This window comes from Capra hircus, chromosome 18, assembly GCF_001704415.2.
Source record: "Capra hircus breed San Clemente chromosome 18, ASM170441v1, whole genome shotgun sequence".
Taxonomy (NCBI): Eukaryota; Metazoa; Chordata; class Mammalia; order Artiodactyla; family Bovidae; genus Capra; species Capra hircus.
The window spans coordinates 27,647,803-27,664,985 of NC_030825.1; the positions used below are offsets into that span (position 1 = coordinate 27,647,803).

Below are 17,183 nucleotides of genomic sequence, written 5' to 3' on the forward strand. Positions count from 1 at the left end.
GGGAAGGCTGGGTGGTCCACTTTCCTCCTCACCACCAGCACTGGCTGCTACTGAGAAAGGCACAGTGGACTCGTGTGTGTCATAACTTTAATGTTTGACTACAGTATGCATACACATACAAGAAGTAGGGAGGCTAAAGTCCAGGAACTAGAAAGGCTACAAAATACAACACATGGACCAATACACTTACAAAACATTCAAAATCCTTACAAAAGGGGCTGTATTGGTCCTTTTGACTTGGTTGTTGAACTCAGCCTATATGGCCATTCATTGGGATAATGGGGAAGGGCAATTCATACTATTTGGCTCCTTTCTGCACGATTTCTGTAATGAGAGATGGGGGAGCTTTAGGCCTGGTTTGGCTTCCCTTTATAAAAAGTGTCTCACAGGGCCCAAGAGGGTGTGTTCTCCAGCAGGAAAGAGAAAATGATGCTTTCCCAGCAGCAAGCTGTAGATGTGGGGAAGAGGTAAAATAAAAAACCCATGGGATCTCAAATGTGAACTCTGCACATGTTCCTAGCATACCAGATTCTACACATCCACATTTTTTAAAAACTGGGTGATTTTCAAGGTCCCTGTCCGTATATTTTTTTTAAGTTACACAATATTTAAACTGGCTTTCTTGCTGTTCTTTGGGACACCTGGAATGTCAGAAGAAATGGTGCTGTGCCCCACCCCCACTCCACCCCCAGACAAGTGCATGGCATCAGCAGCTCCTTCCGTTATAAATTGGGCAGGCACCAGTTTACCTACTTGCCTTGAACACATTTTGCACAAACCCAAGAAGTTTCAGACAAAGGTTTTCTCTTTCATATATTTACACAAGTTCAAAATGATATTCACAGCATCTTCTAAATTTTGGCCAAGAGTCAAAAAAATGCATTTAAACTTTGGAACGTGTCCACATAGACAGGTAGCTGACCCAAACAGTAATTGGGGCAGATACCCAAGAACCAAAGGGCCGGGAAAGTCAGGAAGAGCTGAAAGGATCTTCAGCCAGTTTATGAACTTGGTACAGTGGGACCTCCAGGCAGACACATTTACAACAGAGATGTGGTTCCATCTAACTGGCACCTGTCCCTTCCATTACTTGCTGAGCCTGCTTTTGTCCCATGCAGCACTGTGCGACGGACTGGAATAACCTGAAGAATGAAGACAAGTACAAGCTGGTGAGAAAAATTCAGGCCTGACGAAACCTTGTCTTACTAATTTTGGCTACTACTCCCTTCTTAATTACCCACCCAAGCTGAAGCCATCAAATGATTATTTCTCCTGTTTTAAGACTGAAACAATGAAAAGAATTACTTTTGACTCACTTTTCAATTTCTGGGGCACAGTGTACAAATTCATGGTTCCAGAATTTAAATGCTGGATTTTTAATCAGCTCAATGAAGGTAATAAGAAGACCCCAAGGATGTGGCCTATTTACAATCAACCGTTCCAAAAGAACCCTGGAGAATGGAAGAAAAAGTTGATCAATGCACAGGAAAACACCAGATCATGACCACTTCTCCATTAGCTTTAGAAAAGGAAGGTGGATATACAGAATAGTTAGCATAAATAGATCCTAGAATTACATAAAGTAGGTTTGAACCCCACCTCTTCCCGTTATTGAGCCTAGAAAACTAAGGTAAATAGATAATAGGTTACATGGCAAAGAGAAGATAATCACTTAATACATACTCAAATAAGAAAGTTAATACTACTAGTACACATGTAAACTGGGGGTGATGATTCTTCTGAATGGCAGTCAGTATTGGCTTAAATATTCACATCCTTTGACCCAACCAAATGTACTTCTAAATTTATCCTAAAGACGTAATAAAGCACAGGAACAAATACGTGAGTACAAGGATGTTCACTGATGCTTTATATATAATCACTAAAAGGACTTTTATCATCTGAACATCTAATAATAAAATACTAATTTTTAGTATATAAAACTAAGGAATATTAATACCTAGAAGCTAATAATAGGTGAAAGGGCAGGTTTAACAAGTCTGGTCCAGTTCTAAGTTTGCCTGTATCTCTCTCACTAGGATGTACCCATTTCCTAATCTGCAAATGCTATGCATAGTCCAAGCAATCTGCAATAGATGCCTAACTATTGTTAGTAAAACACAAGTATGATCCTGTTATTTCTCCTGCTTAAAACCTTACAACCTACAGGTAATAAAGACAAGTTTAAGCTCTTTAACATGAACTTTGAAAGGCCTGATGCTTTAGGACTCAGGTTAAATATGCTGACACCACTTGAGAAAAATCCCTAATCCATAAAAATAATGGTACCTTGTATTGAAAACTACTTTTCGGTTTCAACAATGATTAGTAATTCTGTTTGTGTGTGTGGTTTTTTTTGGTGCCCATCAGACTAATTTTCAGGAGGGCAGGAACAAAGTCCTTTTGTTCACAACTATTTAACACATGGGCTTCTCAGGTGGTTCAACTGTGAAGAATGTGCCTGCCTGTGCAGACCCAAGAGATGTGGGTTCCATTCTTGGGTTGGGAAGATCTCCTGGAGAAGGAAAGGCTATCCACTCCAGTATTCTTGTCCGGAGAATTCCAGTATTTGTCCAGTGTTCTTGTCTGGACAAAGCAGCCTAGTGGGCTACAGATAGGGTCTCAAAGAATCAGACATGCCTGAACACGCAAGTATTTAACACAGATACTCAGTGAACGTGGAATGCATAGGATAAACACTCAGAATTCATAATAAAAGGGAAGAGATTCCTTCTGTCTTACCTTGTGATCTGTTCTTGAATAGCTTCAGTGTTGGCCTCTGCAAAAAGGTACAGCATGGTACAGCTGAAGTAGTGAGTGTGGCTATTTGGGTACCGCAGCTGATTTGCAATTGCATTCAAGAAGAGATACCGACCTAGAAATTAAGACAGCTTAGCGAGAATTTGTTCTTCAAAGGCTGAATCATTCTGACTGGCTAGGGTCTGGATTTCTGATAAAGGCTCTCATGTTATCCTTTAGTTTCAACCAGTGGGACTTGGACCCCCAAAGAGTTTTCATTTCTGTGGGTTTTATACTTCACTATTTTCCACATTAAAAATTTTTTTAGTTGAAAACTATTTTGAGAACTATTGCATATTAACATGTAAATAAAAAATTTAAGTATTTCCCCCCAAAAAACTTTATTATTATAGAGTGTCAATGTTTTACATTCTGCTGGATTCTCATTTCTGCCCTTTTGTTCAGTCTGTTCCAGTATGGTATTTCATTCATGTAGCCTCTGGAAACCTTCACTGTACACTAGTAACAAAATGAGTGAGTGGAAAAAAGCAAATGTTTCATTATGAAAATAGTTTTGACCTCATAGTCCCTCTATAAGGGGTTTACCTTGGGGATAACCCACCAAGGGTTCCCAGTCTCTACTTTGAAACTGGCATCATCTTAACTGGATTTGCTTGTCTGTGTCTGCTTGGTATTACTCACAGCTTCAACACTGCCTTGGAGACTACCCTCTTTTTTTGCTGTTGGGCTCTGGATGCAGTGGTATTCACCTGTGTTAAATCATCTTTGATTTTTAGGCTGTCTCAGACCCTCCCCCCAACCACAAATATGCAAGTAGTATATACTTAAAATTAGGCTCTCAAGGATCCATAGTGGAGTTAAAAAGCCAAGACAAGCAGGACTGTATAGCTGGTCACCACCTATGTGGGTCTCTATTACAATGAATACAGAACACCACAAGATGTAGTTCAAGCAAGCGAGATACAGCCTGCACCAGAAATTATAATGTGAACATTTTGCAAAGCAGATAGGGGGAGTCCTATTCATTAATCTTTCTTTACACATGGAATATGTAACATAGTGCCTGGCAAAGAGGCACCAATAAAGCTGGAATAAAAAGCAGGCTAGCAAAACAAGTAAGCCTATATTTAAAGAGAGGCTAGTAAAAAAGAACGTTTATTTTCACACTAAAAAACAACAACAATACACTCGTATATACTGAAATATTAACTGATGTGGTAAGGATTCTGGATGGTTTTTTACCCCCTTTATGCTTTTCTGTGTTTTCTGCATTGAACAGATACTACTAAATTAAAATAATCAGCCAGACCTATAATCATATTGTCAGAAAATTCTCTATTGTGGCTTAAAGTATTTTTAGGACCAGACTATGACCAAATACATAGGAAACTTGACTCTGAGAACTGGCTGGCTCCACTCACCTTCAGTGTCCAAATCCACAGCCAGGTTCTGGAAGATGTCCATGTGAGCTGAGTGCGTGATGGTGCTCATCGAAGGTGTGCTGCCCTTGTTGTGGATGTGTGCAATGGCCTGAGTCCCTACATAGAGCACCAGTGCATTAATGAGCTGGAGGTTGTAGCGATTACCAGGCTCATTGGATACCTAAGTGAACAAAACAGAAAGCTCCTGACTTACTCGCACCGATAGTTCTAAGAATCCTTTTTATGACTTTCAGAGAAAAGCTGAACTGCTCCCAATATTCTGTGTGACTTAAATTTTAGAAATTTGCTTTGATTTTGTATGGTTATATAACAAATACACAGATGCTCAAGGAGAGTAAAAAAAATTTAAAAAAGGAGAGTCAATAAAAGAGATACGATTTCCCTTGGGAAACCAAAGCTTTAACAGTTACCAGCACAAAAATAAAGTTTATAAAGTCAAAATATGCATTATCTCACTTATTTTAAAAAAAACTGAAGAGGGAAAAAAGATGTGGTTTCTTGGTATGGGAAGACTGGAAAAATAATACAGCGTCAATCATTTTCTATACAGCAAACTGAATCAGAATCCATTTTAGAAGAGTCTTATTAGAGTATGAGAGCGATTATCAGCAATCTAGTCTTACAGAAAACCAGTCCATTCCCTGGCTGCCTCTTCCAAGATCATGCTATAGATGTATAAGATAAATATATGTACTTATGCTAAAATGTACAATATAATCTCATCCAACCATTAAAAATGACAATGTGCTTTAACCTTTAAAGCAGGTTGAAATGAGACCATGCATATGACTAACTAGGCATATGAAGTATTTTCTATGAAAGACACAACTAAGAATTTCAGTCAAACCAATTAACCTGTAGGTTGCTGCGCAGATCAGACAGGAAAGTGACGGGTGATCGAGTTTTAAGATAGGAATCCAAATCCTTTTTGAACTGAGGTGGCATCACTCCAGTAAAATTGGTGAGAATCCGGGGAGCAATGTTAATTTCACTCAACATATCCACCTGCCACAAACAAATACAAGAATCACAATCAGAAGCATTTGTAGGGCCTTAATAACAAACTGTCTCTATGTTAGAAAGTTGTTTATATAAAATTTTGTCTTGAAGAGTATTCAATCGTTTAAAAACATTTTATTGAAATATAGCGATTTATAATGTGTTAATTTCTGTTACACAGCAAAGTGTTACTAATTAGAAGAAATAGATTACTCAAAGGTACCTATATACAAAATGATAGTAATTTCTCATTCTATACTATTTTATCCTTTTTACAATAAGGCACAATAGGTATCTTTTGTAGAAATCTAGTTTAAAATACAGAATGAGATTCTTTGCTCACCAAGAGCCCTACTCTTTGAAAAGATATCCCAGCAAAGTAAGACACCATATTCTCTACTTTAAAAAAAAATTCCACGTGACAGAAGAGAGTAAAAAATACATAAAAATTACAGTAGCCATGTAAGGGTGGTATGATCTTAAAAACAGTCCCTTCTCACTTTTATTTTGACAGTTTAAACAAAATGCAAGTACACACCTATGAAATGTGGCATTACTAGTGTCTATTCTGCAGTGCTGTGCCGCTAGGGCCACCCAACAAATGACTGGCCCAATACCTAGGTGGAGGTTCTGTAAATACAGCTGAATTTAACATCAAAACTGAAAACAGCAACTATACAAATACTGTGAACCAATATCCAGCAGCAGTCTCATACTTTATCAGGTTTAATAACATAACTGCTTCCCCCCAAAGTGCATCGTTCTGTAACAGGTAACTTGTAGGTATGTGTGTGCTGGGGGCAGCATATACCTCTCTTAGCAGAGAAAGGACTAAAATACTAACATACAACTTTCTTTTCCTTAAACTATTTAGAACTTTACCTTCAGATTAGGAGTGAATGGGTCTGGGAGCCTCATGTTTCTTGGGAAGGCACTCAGGATCAGATTTCTTAGCTGGATACAATTAGGTGGGATCACGTCACAGAATCCATAATGGTAATCACAAAGGAACTCGGGAAAATCATGCAAAAGAACTAGCAGCACCCTTAAAGTGCCCTATTTTTCAAAAACAAGAAAAACATTGGCTGTTTCCACATTAAGTAAGAAAACAAGAGTAACATTTTTACTATTATAAATATAACTGAAGGGAGGGGAAAAAAGGCAAAACTAGGTACCTAGAGTTTATAAAAAATACAACTTACCAAAACCCAAACAAAAAAGAAAATCTGAATAGCCCTACTGCTAAATCCTTACAAATATTTAAGGAAAAATTAATACTATTCAATCTTAATACAAAAAGATTATTTTCCAACCCCTTCAATAAAAGTAGCATAACTTTGATCCCAAGATGACATGAAAACTAAAAACAAAAAAAATCCTAAAGTCAAAATGGAAATCAGTGATCCATCACAACCAAATGACCCACAAATGAATGCAATGGCAGTTTAATAATCCGAAAATCAATGGACTAATAACATTCACAGAAAAACACATGACCTTGAGTTCAAGAAAGCATCCAATAAAATTCAATACTCATTTTAATGATTTTTAAACCTATCAGTAAATTATGATTAAAAGGGCATTTCCTTAACCAGAAAATGGTACCTACAAAACTACAGATTTATAAAAACATTATACAACTTCACAAAAACATCAATATCTGGGAATAAGTCTAAGGAAAGTAAAATTAAAGACCTAACAACTAAATGGAGACACACATGGGTTGAAAGGTTCCATATTATTAAGGCATCTATTTTCTCCAAGTTGATCTACATATTCTGTGAAATCTCAATCTAAATCCCAGAAAGTCTTACAAGTGAAGCTAATTGCAAAGTTTTATGGGACTGCAAACGATACCGAATAGCCAAAATAGAGTACAAGAAAGCAAAGTTGAACAAGATTTTGCTCTATCTGATTACTCTACCTTTATAGTAAGTCTTACCATTAAGACCTTTTGATCCTGGGCTAAGAACAGATCAACAGATAAACTAGAGAGATGCCCATACACAGTCAACTAGATCATACAGGTACTAAATCAACTGGTCAGTTTGACTACACTGAATTTAAAGCATCCATCCCTCAAAAAACACATTACTTTTAAGGGAGTGAAAAGGCAAGCTACAGGAATAGATGTCTGAATATACATCATCAAATGGCTTACATCCAGAATACATAAGAATCCTAAAAAAAGAAGAAAAACCCAGATAATCCCAAAGGGATATGAGCACAAGGATGGAAGAGGTACATCATCAAAGGCGGATGCCCAACTGGCCATTCTACACACAAAAATCTTATTAAGAAATCAAGGAAATGCAAATTAAATCTACAATGAGATCCTTCTGCACAACTGCCAAAATGACTAAACTGAAAAACAGACAATTTCAAGTATGTTAAGTATGGGGAGAAACAGTCTAATGCGATTCTGGAAGAGTTAACTGGTGCACACACTGATATATGAACATCAAGCACTGGTTATACAAATTATATTCAACTTTTGCACTTTTCTGAATATGTATTATACTTTAAAAGCTTAATAAAACCAAAATTAGCCCTCATATACTGCCAGCTGAAGTATTTTTCAAGTGTTTTAAACTGCTTTGAGTGTTAGGTTTTAATTATTCTAATTTTACAACTTCAAATTAATTACCTTGTAGAGGATTTGCATAGGTTTGGTGAGTTCCACATTTCTAAGGAAAGGCGCTAAATATTTGAATAAATCAATCAGTAACTGTGCATACATAGGCCATCCCTGAAAGAAAGAAACATATGGGTCATAATTACACTCAGCTGCTGTCCTGCCACCAAAAAGGTTGCCCAAGCAACTACACTGTGACTATTATTTTCTTCATAAACCTCTCAAAGACTGACTGGCATGAAAAAGGAGTAAGCAAAATAATGCAGATAATGGGAAATGATATTTGAAACAAACTGGCTCCAGAAATTCCAGGACATATAGGTCCTTCTGCCTGCACCAAATAGGGGAAGGATGTTTCAGCCAGAACACAAATCACCCAGCCAACTAAGAAACTCACATGTTTTCTTAATTTCTTCAAGTCCTGGATCTCAACTATTTATTTTTCCCACGTTCAATTCCTCAACTCTTAGCAAATAACCTCATCCAATTTACAACATGAATCCTTTATTTTCACCCAAATTTGGCCTGCTTACCATATTCCAGTTATAAATTATGTGCACTTTGGGTAGATTTTATTCAGTATTGTTCTTCCTCCTGGAACGCATTTATTCACCAAATACCAAATCCATTTAAGGATTATTTCACCTTTTTTTTTTTTAACCAAACACATAGCAGTCACATTTGTCTTCTGAAGGGTCAATCAAAGGTACTTCCTTAGACTCATCTGCCATTTAATTGCAAGATGAGAGAGAAACATTATCATATAACTGTGTTTATTCACAATTATATGAAAAACTCATCTCAAATTTTATCTTAATTCTTCAAATATAGTAGAGACCAGTGGTCCTCAACCCTGAACGTATGAGTCTTTAGTATTTAGAGTAAGAACTTGTAAAAGTGGCAGGTTCTCGAGTTCCATTACTCAAGAGTTTTATAGAACTGTCTACAGAGGAGCTTTAGGGTCTCAACATTTTTTGGAAAATCCCTTACAAGGCTGACATAAGGTGACTCATGACAACTTGGAGAAGCCATACATTAATCATTGAGGAATGGCTTTTCAGGTCAAGTACCTGTTATGCCTCTCCCCATGACCTGACTCTACATTAAATGTAAGGACTCCCAACTAAGCCTGAAAGAAGTACAGTGACCACTGAATGACTAAGAGTGCTAATAAGTCCCAGGTAGTTACAGTCTTCATCTGTAGGAGATAAACTGCAGCCACACCTTCTGCTGTGGCGTGTGTGCCAGCATTCTTGCAATAAATATCCGATGGGAGATCAGTTCAAGCCAAGCATACACAAAGCCAGGAGCTTTGGTAGGCCTCAAAATGTGGAATGTGTTGCTGAAAGAAGAAAACCTTAGTCAGAAGCACAGTCCAACTTAAAGTTAAAAAAAAAAAAAAAAAAAAAAGACTAGAAGTAGACAATATGCAAGCTGCATGGTGAATCAACATGCTTCTAACCCACAGAGTTCTTCTCAAATTTTATGACACTAAAACAGCAATCCTTAACATTATTATTTTCAATAACTCACCAGAAAGCTGTAAGTGTCTGGAAATTAATGGTTTCCAACACATGCTCAGGTGCATTGAGTTCCAAGAGCAGCATGATAAAAATTCGATGGTAGGGAAGTTGCTGAAATTCACTTTGCCGAACATCATGATCCTGTAGGAGAACTCCCACTACTATACCAAGGACCTATAGAGCACATAGATTATACAGCATGTAAGTCATGAAGACAGTTCATTTACCAATCTCTAGTCATGCTTCACACCTTTCATTCTTATGCCTCACATGGAAGTAAATAGAAAATTATATACTGGTAGCCAAAGGGACCACACATTGGTTTGATTTGCCCTGTACTTTTATATGTTTTCTCTGAATTTCCATAACCATGGACCAGACATGTACACTCCACAAATTTTTCTAAAGCTCTAGAAGTCAGCATGATACATATTTTATCCTGTTTACACAACCAACCTAATTTTTCTGGTCTGACATTGGAGAAGGAAATGGCAACCCACTCCAGTATTCTTGCCTGGAGAATCCCACGGACGGAGGAGCTTGGTGGGGTACAGTCCACGGGTCGCAAAGAGTCAGACACGACTGAGCGACTTCACATTCACTTTCACTTATAAAGCTTACAGGAGGCAAATGATGTATACTTCTCTTGGCATTTAGGAGATGGGAGGTCAGATGTGCTGTTAGGTTGCAGAAACATTGCAGAACTATCCTGCACTCCACTTGATTTCACCACTGACGAGCAGGGGACGTGAAACCCATTTGTAACTACCCAAGACCAAAGTCTAAGTTCATTTTTGTACTATCTTAAAATTCAAATTACCAGGAATTCCACTGCAGAAATCAAAGAAAAACTCTGTTCCTTTTCAGAAAATCAAAGACAACTGCAATGTCACTCATGGTATCTGAGTTGTCAATCTTATGTTATCAATGGAGATGTCTAGCCATCCCATTCACAGTTAACTCTGTACTTGGGGGCAAATCTTATACTACCCTAAGTCTCTTCTAATGTAGTCATTACCAAACAGTAACACACTGAAAATACCATATACCTTTTTGTTTTGAGAGAGGGTGTCTTTCAGTTAAGGCACCATACTCTTCTAAAATTCGGTGGTTATGTTTACTTATTATCTATGAATTTAATTTCTGGACAGAAAGTGGGATATTACAAAATGTTCTGAGGGCCCTGTAGGGTTGAGAACCACTGATGCAGACTTCAAGTGTGCAAAAGTCTAAGGCAAGAAAGGATTTCAGACCTTATTCAGCAGATTAATCTTTGTGACAGTGTTGGTGGCCTCCCCTGAGTGCTTTACTAGCAGTGCAATGAGTCGGACAAAGGCATCCAGGTTGTGATAGCACTTGGCTCGGATCATGGTGGGATTAGCAGCAGGATTGTGCTGCTGCTCTGCCTGAGCACGGTAACTGATTTCAACACACATTTCAGTACACAGACGAAAGAACCTTGTTATGAGGTCATCAGTCTTCAGGATTCCTTGCTGGTGCATCTACCAAGGGAACAAAAACATTAGAAGGCAGGATGAGATAACACACATGAATAAACGTTTAATTTTCATGCTAAGAAGTATTCTCTCATTTAATCCTATTGTCACATTTCTAACTGTTACTTTGTAAAACCGTAGAACCCATGACAGAATTCCATCAATTCTGATGGAAGATGAGAAAGAAGATAATAACAGGGCAATTTTAAACAAGCAGTCCATAGCCAATAATTTCAAAAGTTAACTATGCAAGTTAAACCACCTTTTTAGTAACCCATTAAGTCATATTAAGACATTATGGTCAATGTGTATTTCCCCCAAGTAAGAGATTAAGTTATATATACTTTATTTCCTCACAAAATTTAAGATAATTTCTTCCATCTGACTTAACCAAAAACAACAAAATTTTTGAAACTCCAACTAGTTGTACTAGGAAAATCAAGTAATAATTTATACAATAAGTAGGTACCAAATTGAAATGCTCACAGATCATACCCAGCTATTTTAATGTAAATTAAGATAAAGTGAAAAGGGTAAGTTTATTTAAAAGAAAGGATAAGTCCAAATTTTACGACATAATCTGGAAGTTAAGCAGAGAAGTTATTTGGCTAGTACAAGAAGAAAAAGAAGACAGTGTAAAAAACATTAAGGCTGCAGAGGGAGGTCAGTGCTTACTAAGCAATGAAACCAAGCCCAGAATGAAAACTTGTTTTAAAAAGTTTCCAAGATAATGGTCAAGTTAACTGTCCCTTGATAAGTAATTAACACAGCTGAACTGATGTTAATAATACCCTAGGCAAAACAGATGGCCTGCAAAGGGACTTCTGTACAATAAAATCTAAAAAACTAAGTGGGGAGAAGAAATGAGGACAGACTGCTATGATCAAGAGGGAGCATAAGAGGAGAAAGGAATTCTCAAAAAGATTCAAAAGCACAGAAAAATATATTATCTTTTTCAAATGAAGAGAAGAAACAAGAGCAAATAAGCCAAGAGGAAGAGCCGAGACAGGTGCCACATCCATACCCATGAAATATCAATGATCACAAAAACCAATTGATTTGAAATTCCTCCATCCAAATTGGAAATCAAACTCTAAGTATGCAGTAGCAGCTTTTCAATAGGGTATGTTTGATAATTCCTTGGATTCTTTAAAGGGAGAAACTTATTATGATGTAACTAAAAAAAAAAAATCATCTTGAAAAGTAAATCCAATTCCTAACAACTTCTAAAATTCAAACCAGCTCTTCCATATTCATTTGTCATTCAAATGAAAGTTAATTTGTATCTTTCTTTGCTGGCACACCTAAGTTTTGGTCTCAGTTTGAAGAAATACAATGGTCAAAATGCAGAAATAAGCTATTTTAGGAGATAGCTAAGCTAATTAATTTAGAAAGATAAAAAGCACTACCATTTAAATATTTAAGTTTTTCTGTTATATTTTCAATTTTCAATTTTTTTGGTTTTTTGGCTGTGTCTCGCAGCTTGCAGGATCTCAGTTTCCCAGCCAGGGACTGAACTCGAGACACCAAAGTGAAAGCACCAAATCCTAACCACAAGACTACCAGGGGACTCCTTATTTTACTTTTAAACATGGGCTGTTACAGAACTTTACTTAGCCCATAATCTCATCACTGCTGATAATCAAGCTGGTAAAATTACTATATACATCTGGCAGTTTTATTATTCATTATCTGGTCCACTGTATTCTGTAGCTGTGACAACTGAAATCAGATAAAAAGTACTAAAGGGGACAGCAAATGCTGACTTTACTGCTTAGTGACCAATGATGAGAAAATAAACAGTATCAATTTAACTGAGTAATGATGAAGGCATTTTTGGTTTACATGAGTATGGAGGTAACTGACCACAGGTACATAATACTGAGCTTTAATAATGGAGGCATCACACCCTACTTATGTTGAATAAAAAGCACCTTTCTTTCCAAAAGCTCTACCTGTCCAACAAACGCAGAGAAAGCTTTGGTACTGTCACGACCAGCTGCTGCTGAATGGTAGAGATTCACCCATTCCCTCAGAAGATACTCTGCCTTCTCCCTCAGGCCTGGAGGATCATCATACTCTGAGGCTTGAGAGATCCCAGAATGCATCATAAAGTTAGGGCCTCCATGAGCACGATCAATCATTGCTTCATAGTTGGATCGCACTACTTCCATCAGTTGGGGCAATCTAGTACAATAAATCCAGAATGAAAATCAGTCTACTCATGGTTGTGATTTCAAAGACATACAGTTGGAAATTTGCTTATTTAATAGAAACCACAAGAGTGATGATCATTTACCATTCCCATAATTAAACAAAACTATCCTCGGTTTTCTTTGTATCTGTTTACCCATGAGGACAAAATGTGCAAAATGACTGACTTCAGTTAAGTCACTCACTTCTTGACCAAAAAACGCCCAATGAAATGGAGCTGATGTCCGTGGTCAAAAAATTATTCACTGCATGCCCACTATGTGGCATACTTTGTGTTACTTAATTCTCAACAGCTATTCAAGATATTATTTCCACTTTATATAAGAAACAAGCTTAGGGAGGATAAGTCAACTTGTCTAAAATCAGATTTTAAGCAGCTGAGCCAGGCCTTCAACAGAGGACTCTGACACCAAACCTAGTGCTGTATGTACTGGTCTGCAGCAAGAGGGCTTGGCAGCAGTTAGTTAAGCTTTCATATTTCAAGGGACAATATTAGGCCTCACCAAAGCTTACCATATGTTGTAGGTAAAGCTGTTATGTAACGGTAACGTTAGTAAGTCTACACACTCATTTCTAAAACTGCAGAATGCACAACAACCCCAAAACATTTCCTTCTCACCCTTCAGGAGCATTGCCTCTGGAGTGAGCATTAATCCTCATGAGGGTTTCAATGGTGTGGAACAGATCTGCCTCAGTAACATGGGCAACACTCCTTTCATCCACCAGCAGTATTTTTACCAATTGCATAGCAAATGCCACAGCCATGTAGTTTAAACCATTCTCCATTGACTGGCAACACAGAAAGCACAATGTAAGAAAGACAGCACCGACAGGAAACACACTTCCCAGCTACCAGTCTCCTTTCCCGCTTAATTCTCTCCATACCTGGGCGAGGTGAAGATCATACTGTTGCATATTGACCAAATGATTGCGAATTAGCAACTCCACTGCCTCCACATTATATTTGTATTCATCCCGACACTCAATTAGGCACCTAGGAAAGTCAGTATTCCTTTATTCATAAAGGCTCACCCATACTGTGGATCAGGTGAAATAAAGGGCCTGCTTCATTCAATGTTAACTTATTCCAAATTAAGGATGCCTTGAGTACCAACTGAAAATCAGTTTATCAGTTTCCAAGATTTAAAATAACCAGTAACTAAGGAGAACAGATAACCCAGTGTTAAAAGTTTTGCTAAGTCTCAAAAACAAAGCATTCCATTTAAGACATATAATTCTCACTACTTAAAATTAGAAATTCCGTATGTTTGAATTTTATAAACAGGGCCATGTGGTGTGTGGGAAGGCAGTTGAATAAATATTACTCTTCTAAGACAGGGACTGACCTTGTGATCTGTTTGTTACACCATGGAGACCCATATGCCCGGCCATCTTGAAGAGCTTTCAAGACCAAGAGGTGACACTCTCTGTAGCGAAGAAGGAGGTCAGCATCAGCACCACTGGTGGCATCCAGTAAGCCCTCTACAGCCTATTGAAGGAAAAAAAACATTCACTCAGATTCATGGAAAAGACAATACTCAGCCCAATAATCAAAGTCAATAACCAAACCTCGATACAAAGTACAATGTATCTTCTAAGGCCTCAGTAAAGAATCTCTCCCCACACACCAAAACCCTTTCCACTTGCCTCACACACACCCTCTCCCAGTTCCTTCCAGTTTATACTTACTACATTCCTCACTGTCAGAAAAGGCTTCACTGTCCCAGCAGAGCCAAACCCATTCTGGCCCCACACTCTGCCCCCCAACCAGTACTTAGATCAACTGTCCCTCAAAACCTAAGGGAATATCTATTTTAAAGTTTCTTAAATAATCACAATTCCTGAAAATCTTACCTTTATAGGGAAAGAAAGAAAGACTTCCCACTTTAAAATCTGTTAACTATTTGTAACACTCTATTCTGGAGAAAATCACCAGCTTACTACAGAACAGAACCTGCTTTATGTTAATTTTTTAAAATCTTAACCATAAAGTAGATAATGATACAGATCACCAGATATTTACAAACTTAGCATCTTCTAAAACAAACAGATTAAGAACACTAACCTTCTGGAGCAATCCAAGAGCAGCAATGGCATCTCGAGAGTTCCGTGATAATACTACAACCTCCAGAAGACTTCTGAGGGCCTGAGCTTGGGGGTTCATGGCCAAAGTTGGCGGGATAGCATGAAGATGCTGCTCCAGTTCTGTAATACACTTATCATAAATCTGAGCTACATCATCTGTTGCCCAAGCTTGCTGTTTTGAGGAAACAACCAAAAGGGAGGGGAGGTGCGGAATTAAAAGATTTTCACTGGCACAAGCAGTAATTTAAAACTGGGTATGTTTACTACCCTTAATTTCTTTTCATCAAAAATATGGAAGGGCTCTTTCATTTCCCTTCCTGCACTATTTCTTCTTGATGCTGTTAGGTGGGGCAGTGCAAAATAAGCATTGGGGTGGGGTGGGGGTTTTACTTGATAGTGGAAAGCTTTGCAAACATCAACACAAACAAGTGATGAAAGATGACATGATAAACAATGAGATAGGCTGAGGGCAGCACCCCTTGTAGCATCTAATAATCTCTTTGCAGCCTATGAAAGTAAGTAATTCAAACCATGGAAAATATAGTATTCAGTCCAACTGTTAAAACTCAGTAAGAGAATAAGAATACAGCATCATTTCTGTGCTATTCCTAGCAAACATGTACTAACTGAATCTATTCATGAGAACATACTGTACAAACCCATATCAGGTCATTCCACTAAACCATGGGCCTGTAATCAAAGTGTCAAGGCCATGGAAGTTGAGAAAAGGAGCTAGGCTAGACTGAGTTGGGGGAAAAATTTTAAATATGTCCAAGTAAATGAAATGCAGTTCTTTTGGGGGGGCTGGAGTTGGGGAACGCAGCTTATGAGACCTTAGTTCCCTGACAGGAAACAAAACCCGGGGCCCTGCAGTGGCAGTGAGGAGTCCTATCCTACCCACTGGACCACTAAGGAATTCTCTGAAGTGTATGATTCTGATTTAGATTCTTTTACTATAAAAAGACCATATTAGGACACTTTGTAAAACTTGAATGAGGTCTAAGAATTAGATGATATTAACATATTAGTGTTAACTCTGATTTCAATGGTTTTACTATGGTCACATAGCATGTCTTTGTAGGAGACACAGACTAAAGGATACAAGAGTGACTGGGACATCAAGGACAGCACCTATGTTCCAATGGTTCAGAAGAAAATGTTTCCCCCTCACATTTTCAACTTTTATAACATTTCAAATTTTTAGAAAATCTTTTTACAAAGAACAGGGCAAACCATGAGGTCACCAAGTAAATTCCTTTAGTTATGTCAAACATGAAGGTTAAATCAACCTCATGGATTAAAAAAAAATTCCTGAATGCCATGCTGATGTGATACAAAGGGGAGCTACACTCCGTAATGCAACAGCTATGGGTAATTTTTTTTCCTTGTAACTTAAGCTCCTGGGAACAAGTGACAGATTAACTGACAGAAACATTCAAATTAAACTGTAAATTCCTTAATTTAATCCAAGACAAGTACTTACCTTCATGGGCTGGGCTAAAAATCCTGTGGGCTGACTTAAATCATTTGTGGGCAAGAAGCCAGGCACATTGCGTGCAAACTCTTCATAAACAGCCAGCTGCTTTGGGTCCACACCACCAACCTTGGAAGAAGAAAACCTGTTTTAACAGGATCCTCTTCACAATCAAGGGAAACCTTTTTATCAAAGTGGAAACTTCGCATGGGAGTAAGCACCAGGGTTTTGAGAAGGGACACAGGAGTCTTTACAACATTTAACACATGACTGAACAGGCATGCATGTGCACACACACAGTTCAGTGTTTCCTATTTTCCCTGAGACCTGTCAGAGTCACCCTCATTTATAAAGACTTTTTCCACTGGCAAATGCCTCAAGTAGGACCATGCAGCCAGTGCAGTTCTCCAATGGAGCTGTAAAACTGGTAAGATTTCTCAACACTGTCTTCTCACCAACAAGCAACTAGTAATAAAAACTCAAGTATCAGAAGGGAAGACCAAGCTCAGAAACAAAAACTAGAAGGCATATGAACTTTTAACAGCAGCACTTCAA

At 37.9% G+C, this 17,183-nt stretch overlaps 1 protein-coding gene across 6 annotated transcripts in view; it reads right to left on the bottom strand.

Moving 5' to 3' along the window:
- CNOT1 (CCR4-NOT transcription complex subunit 1) overlaps window positions 788-17,183 on the bottom strand; it is an 84,031-nt gene continuing 67,635 nt past the window's right edge. For 3 of the 6 annotated variants that reach the window (XM_013971002.2, XM_013971003.2, XM_013971001.2), the window contains exons 34-49: window positions 16,638-16,757; window positions 15,135-15,326; window positions 14,416-14,558; window positions 13,955-14,063; window positions 13,689-13,858; window positions 12,790-13,042; window positions 10,613-10,861; window positions 9,370-9,533; window positions 9,061-9,178; window positions 7,849-7,950; window positions 6,084-6,257; window positions 5,058-5,207; window positions 4,182-4,362; window positions 2,743-2,875; window positions 1,317-1,451; window positions 801-1,142 (exon numbers count right to left, since the gene is read on the bottom strand). In XM_013971002.2, coding sequence (XP_013826456.1) covers window positions 1,064-1,142; window positions 1,317-1,451; window positions 2,743-2,875; window positions 4,182-4,362; window positions 5,058-5,207; window positions 6,084-6,257; window positions 7,849-7,950; window positions 9,061-9,178; window positions 9,370-9,533; window positions 10,613-10,861; window positions 12,790-13,042; window positions 13,689-13,858; window positions 13,955-14,063; window positions 14,416-14,558; window positions 15,135-15,326; window positions 16,638-16,757 — 2,472 coding nt within the window. In that variant the 3' untranslated portion in view covers window positions 801-1,063. Of the gene's footprint in view, window positions 1,143-1,316; window positions 1,452-2,742; window positions 2,876-4,181; window positions 4,363-5,057; window positions 5,208-6,083; window positions 6,258-7,848; window positions 7,951-9,060; window positions 9,179-9,369; window positions 9,534-10,612; window positions 10,862-12,789; window positions 13,043-13,688; window positions 13,859-13,954; window positions 14,064-14,415; window positions 14,559-15,134; window positions 15,327-16,637; window positions 16,758-17,183 lie in introns of all 6 variants that reach the window. The other 3 variants (XM_005692051.3, XM_005692049.3, XM_005692050.3) reach the window with 2 other exon arrangements.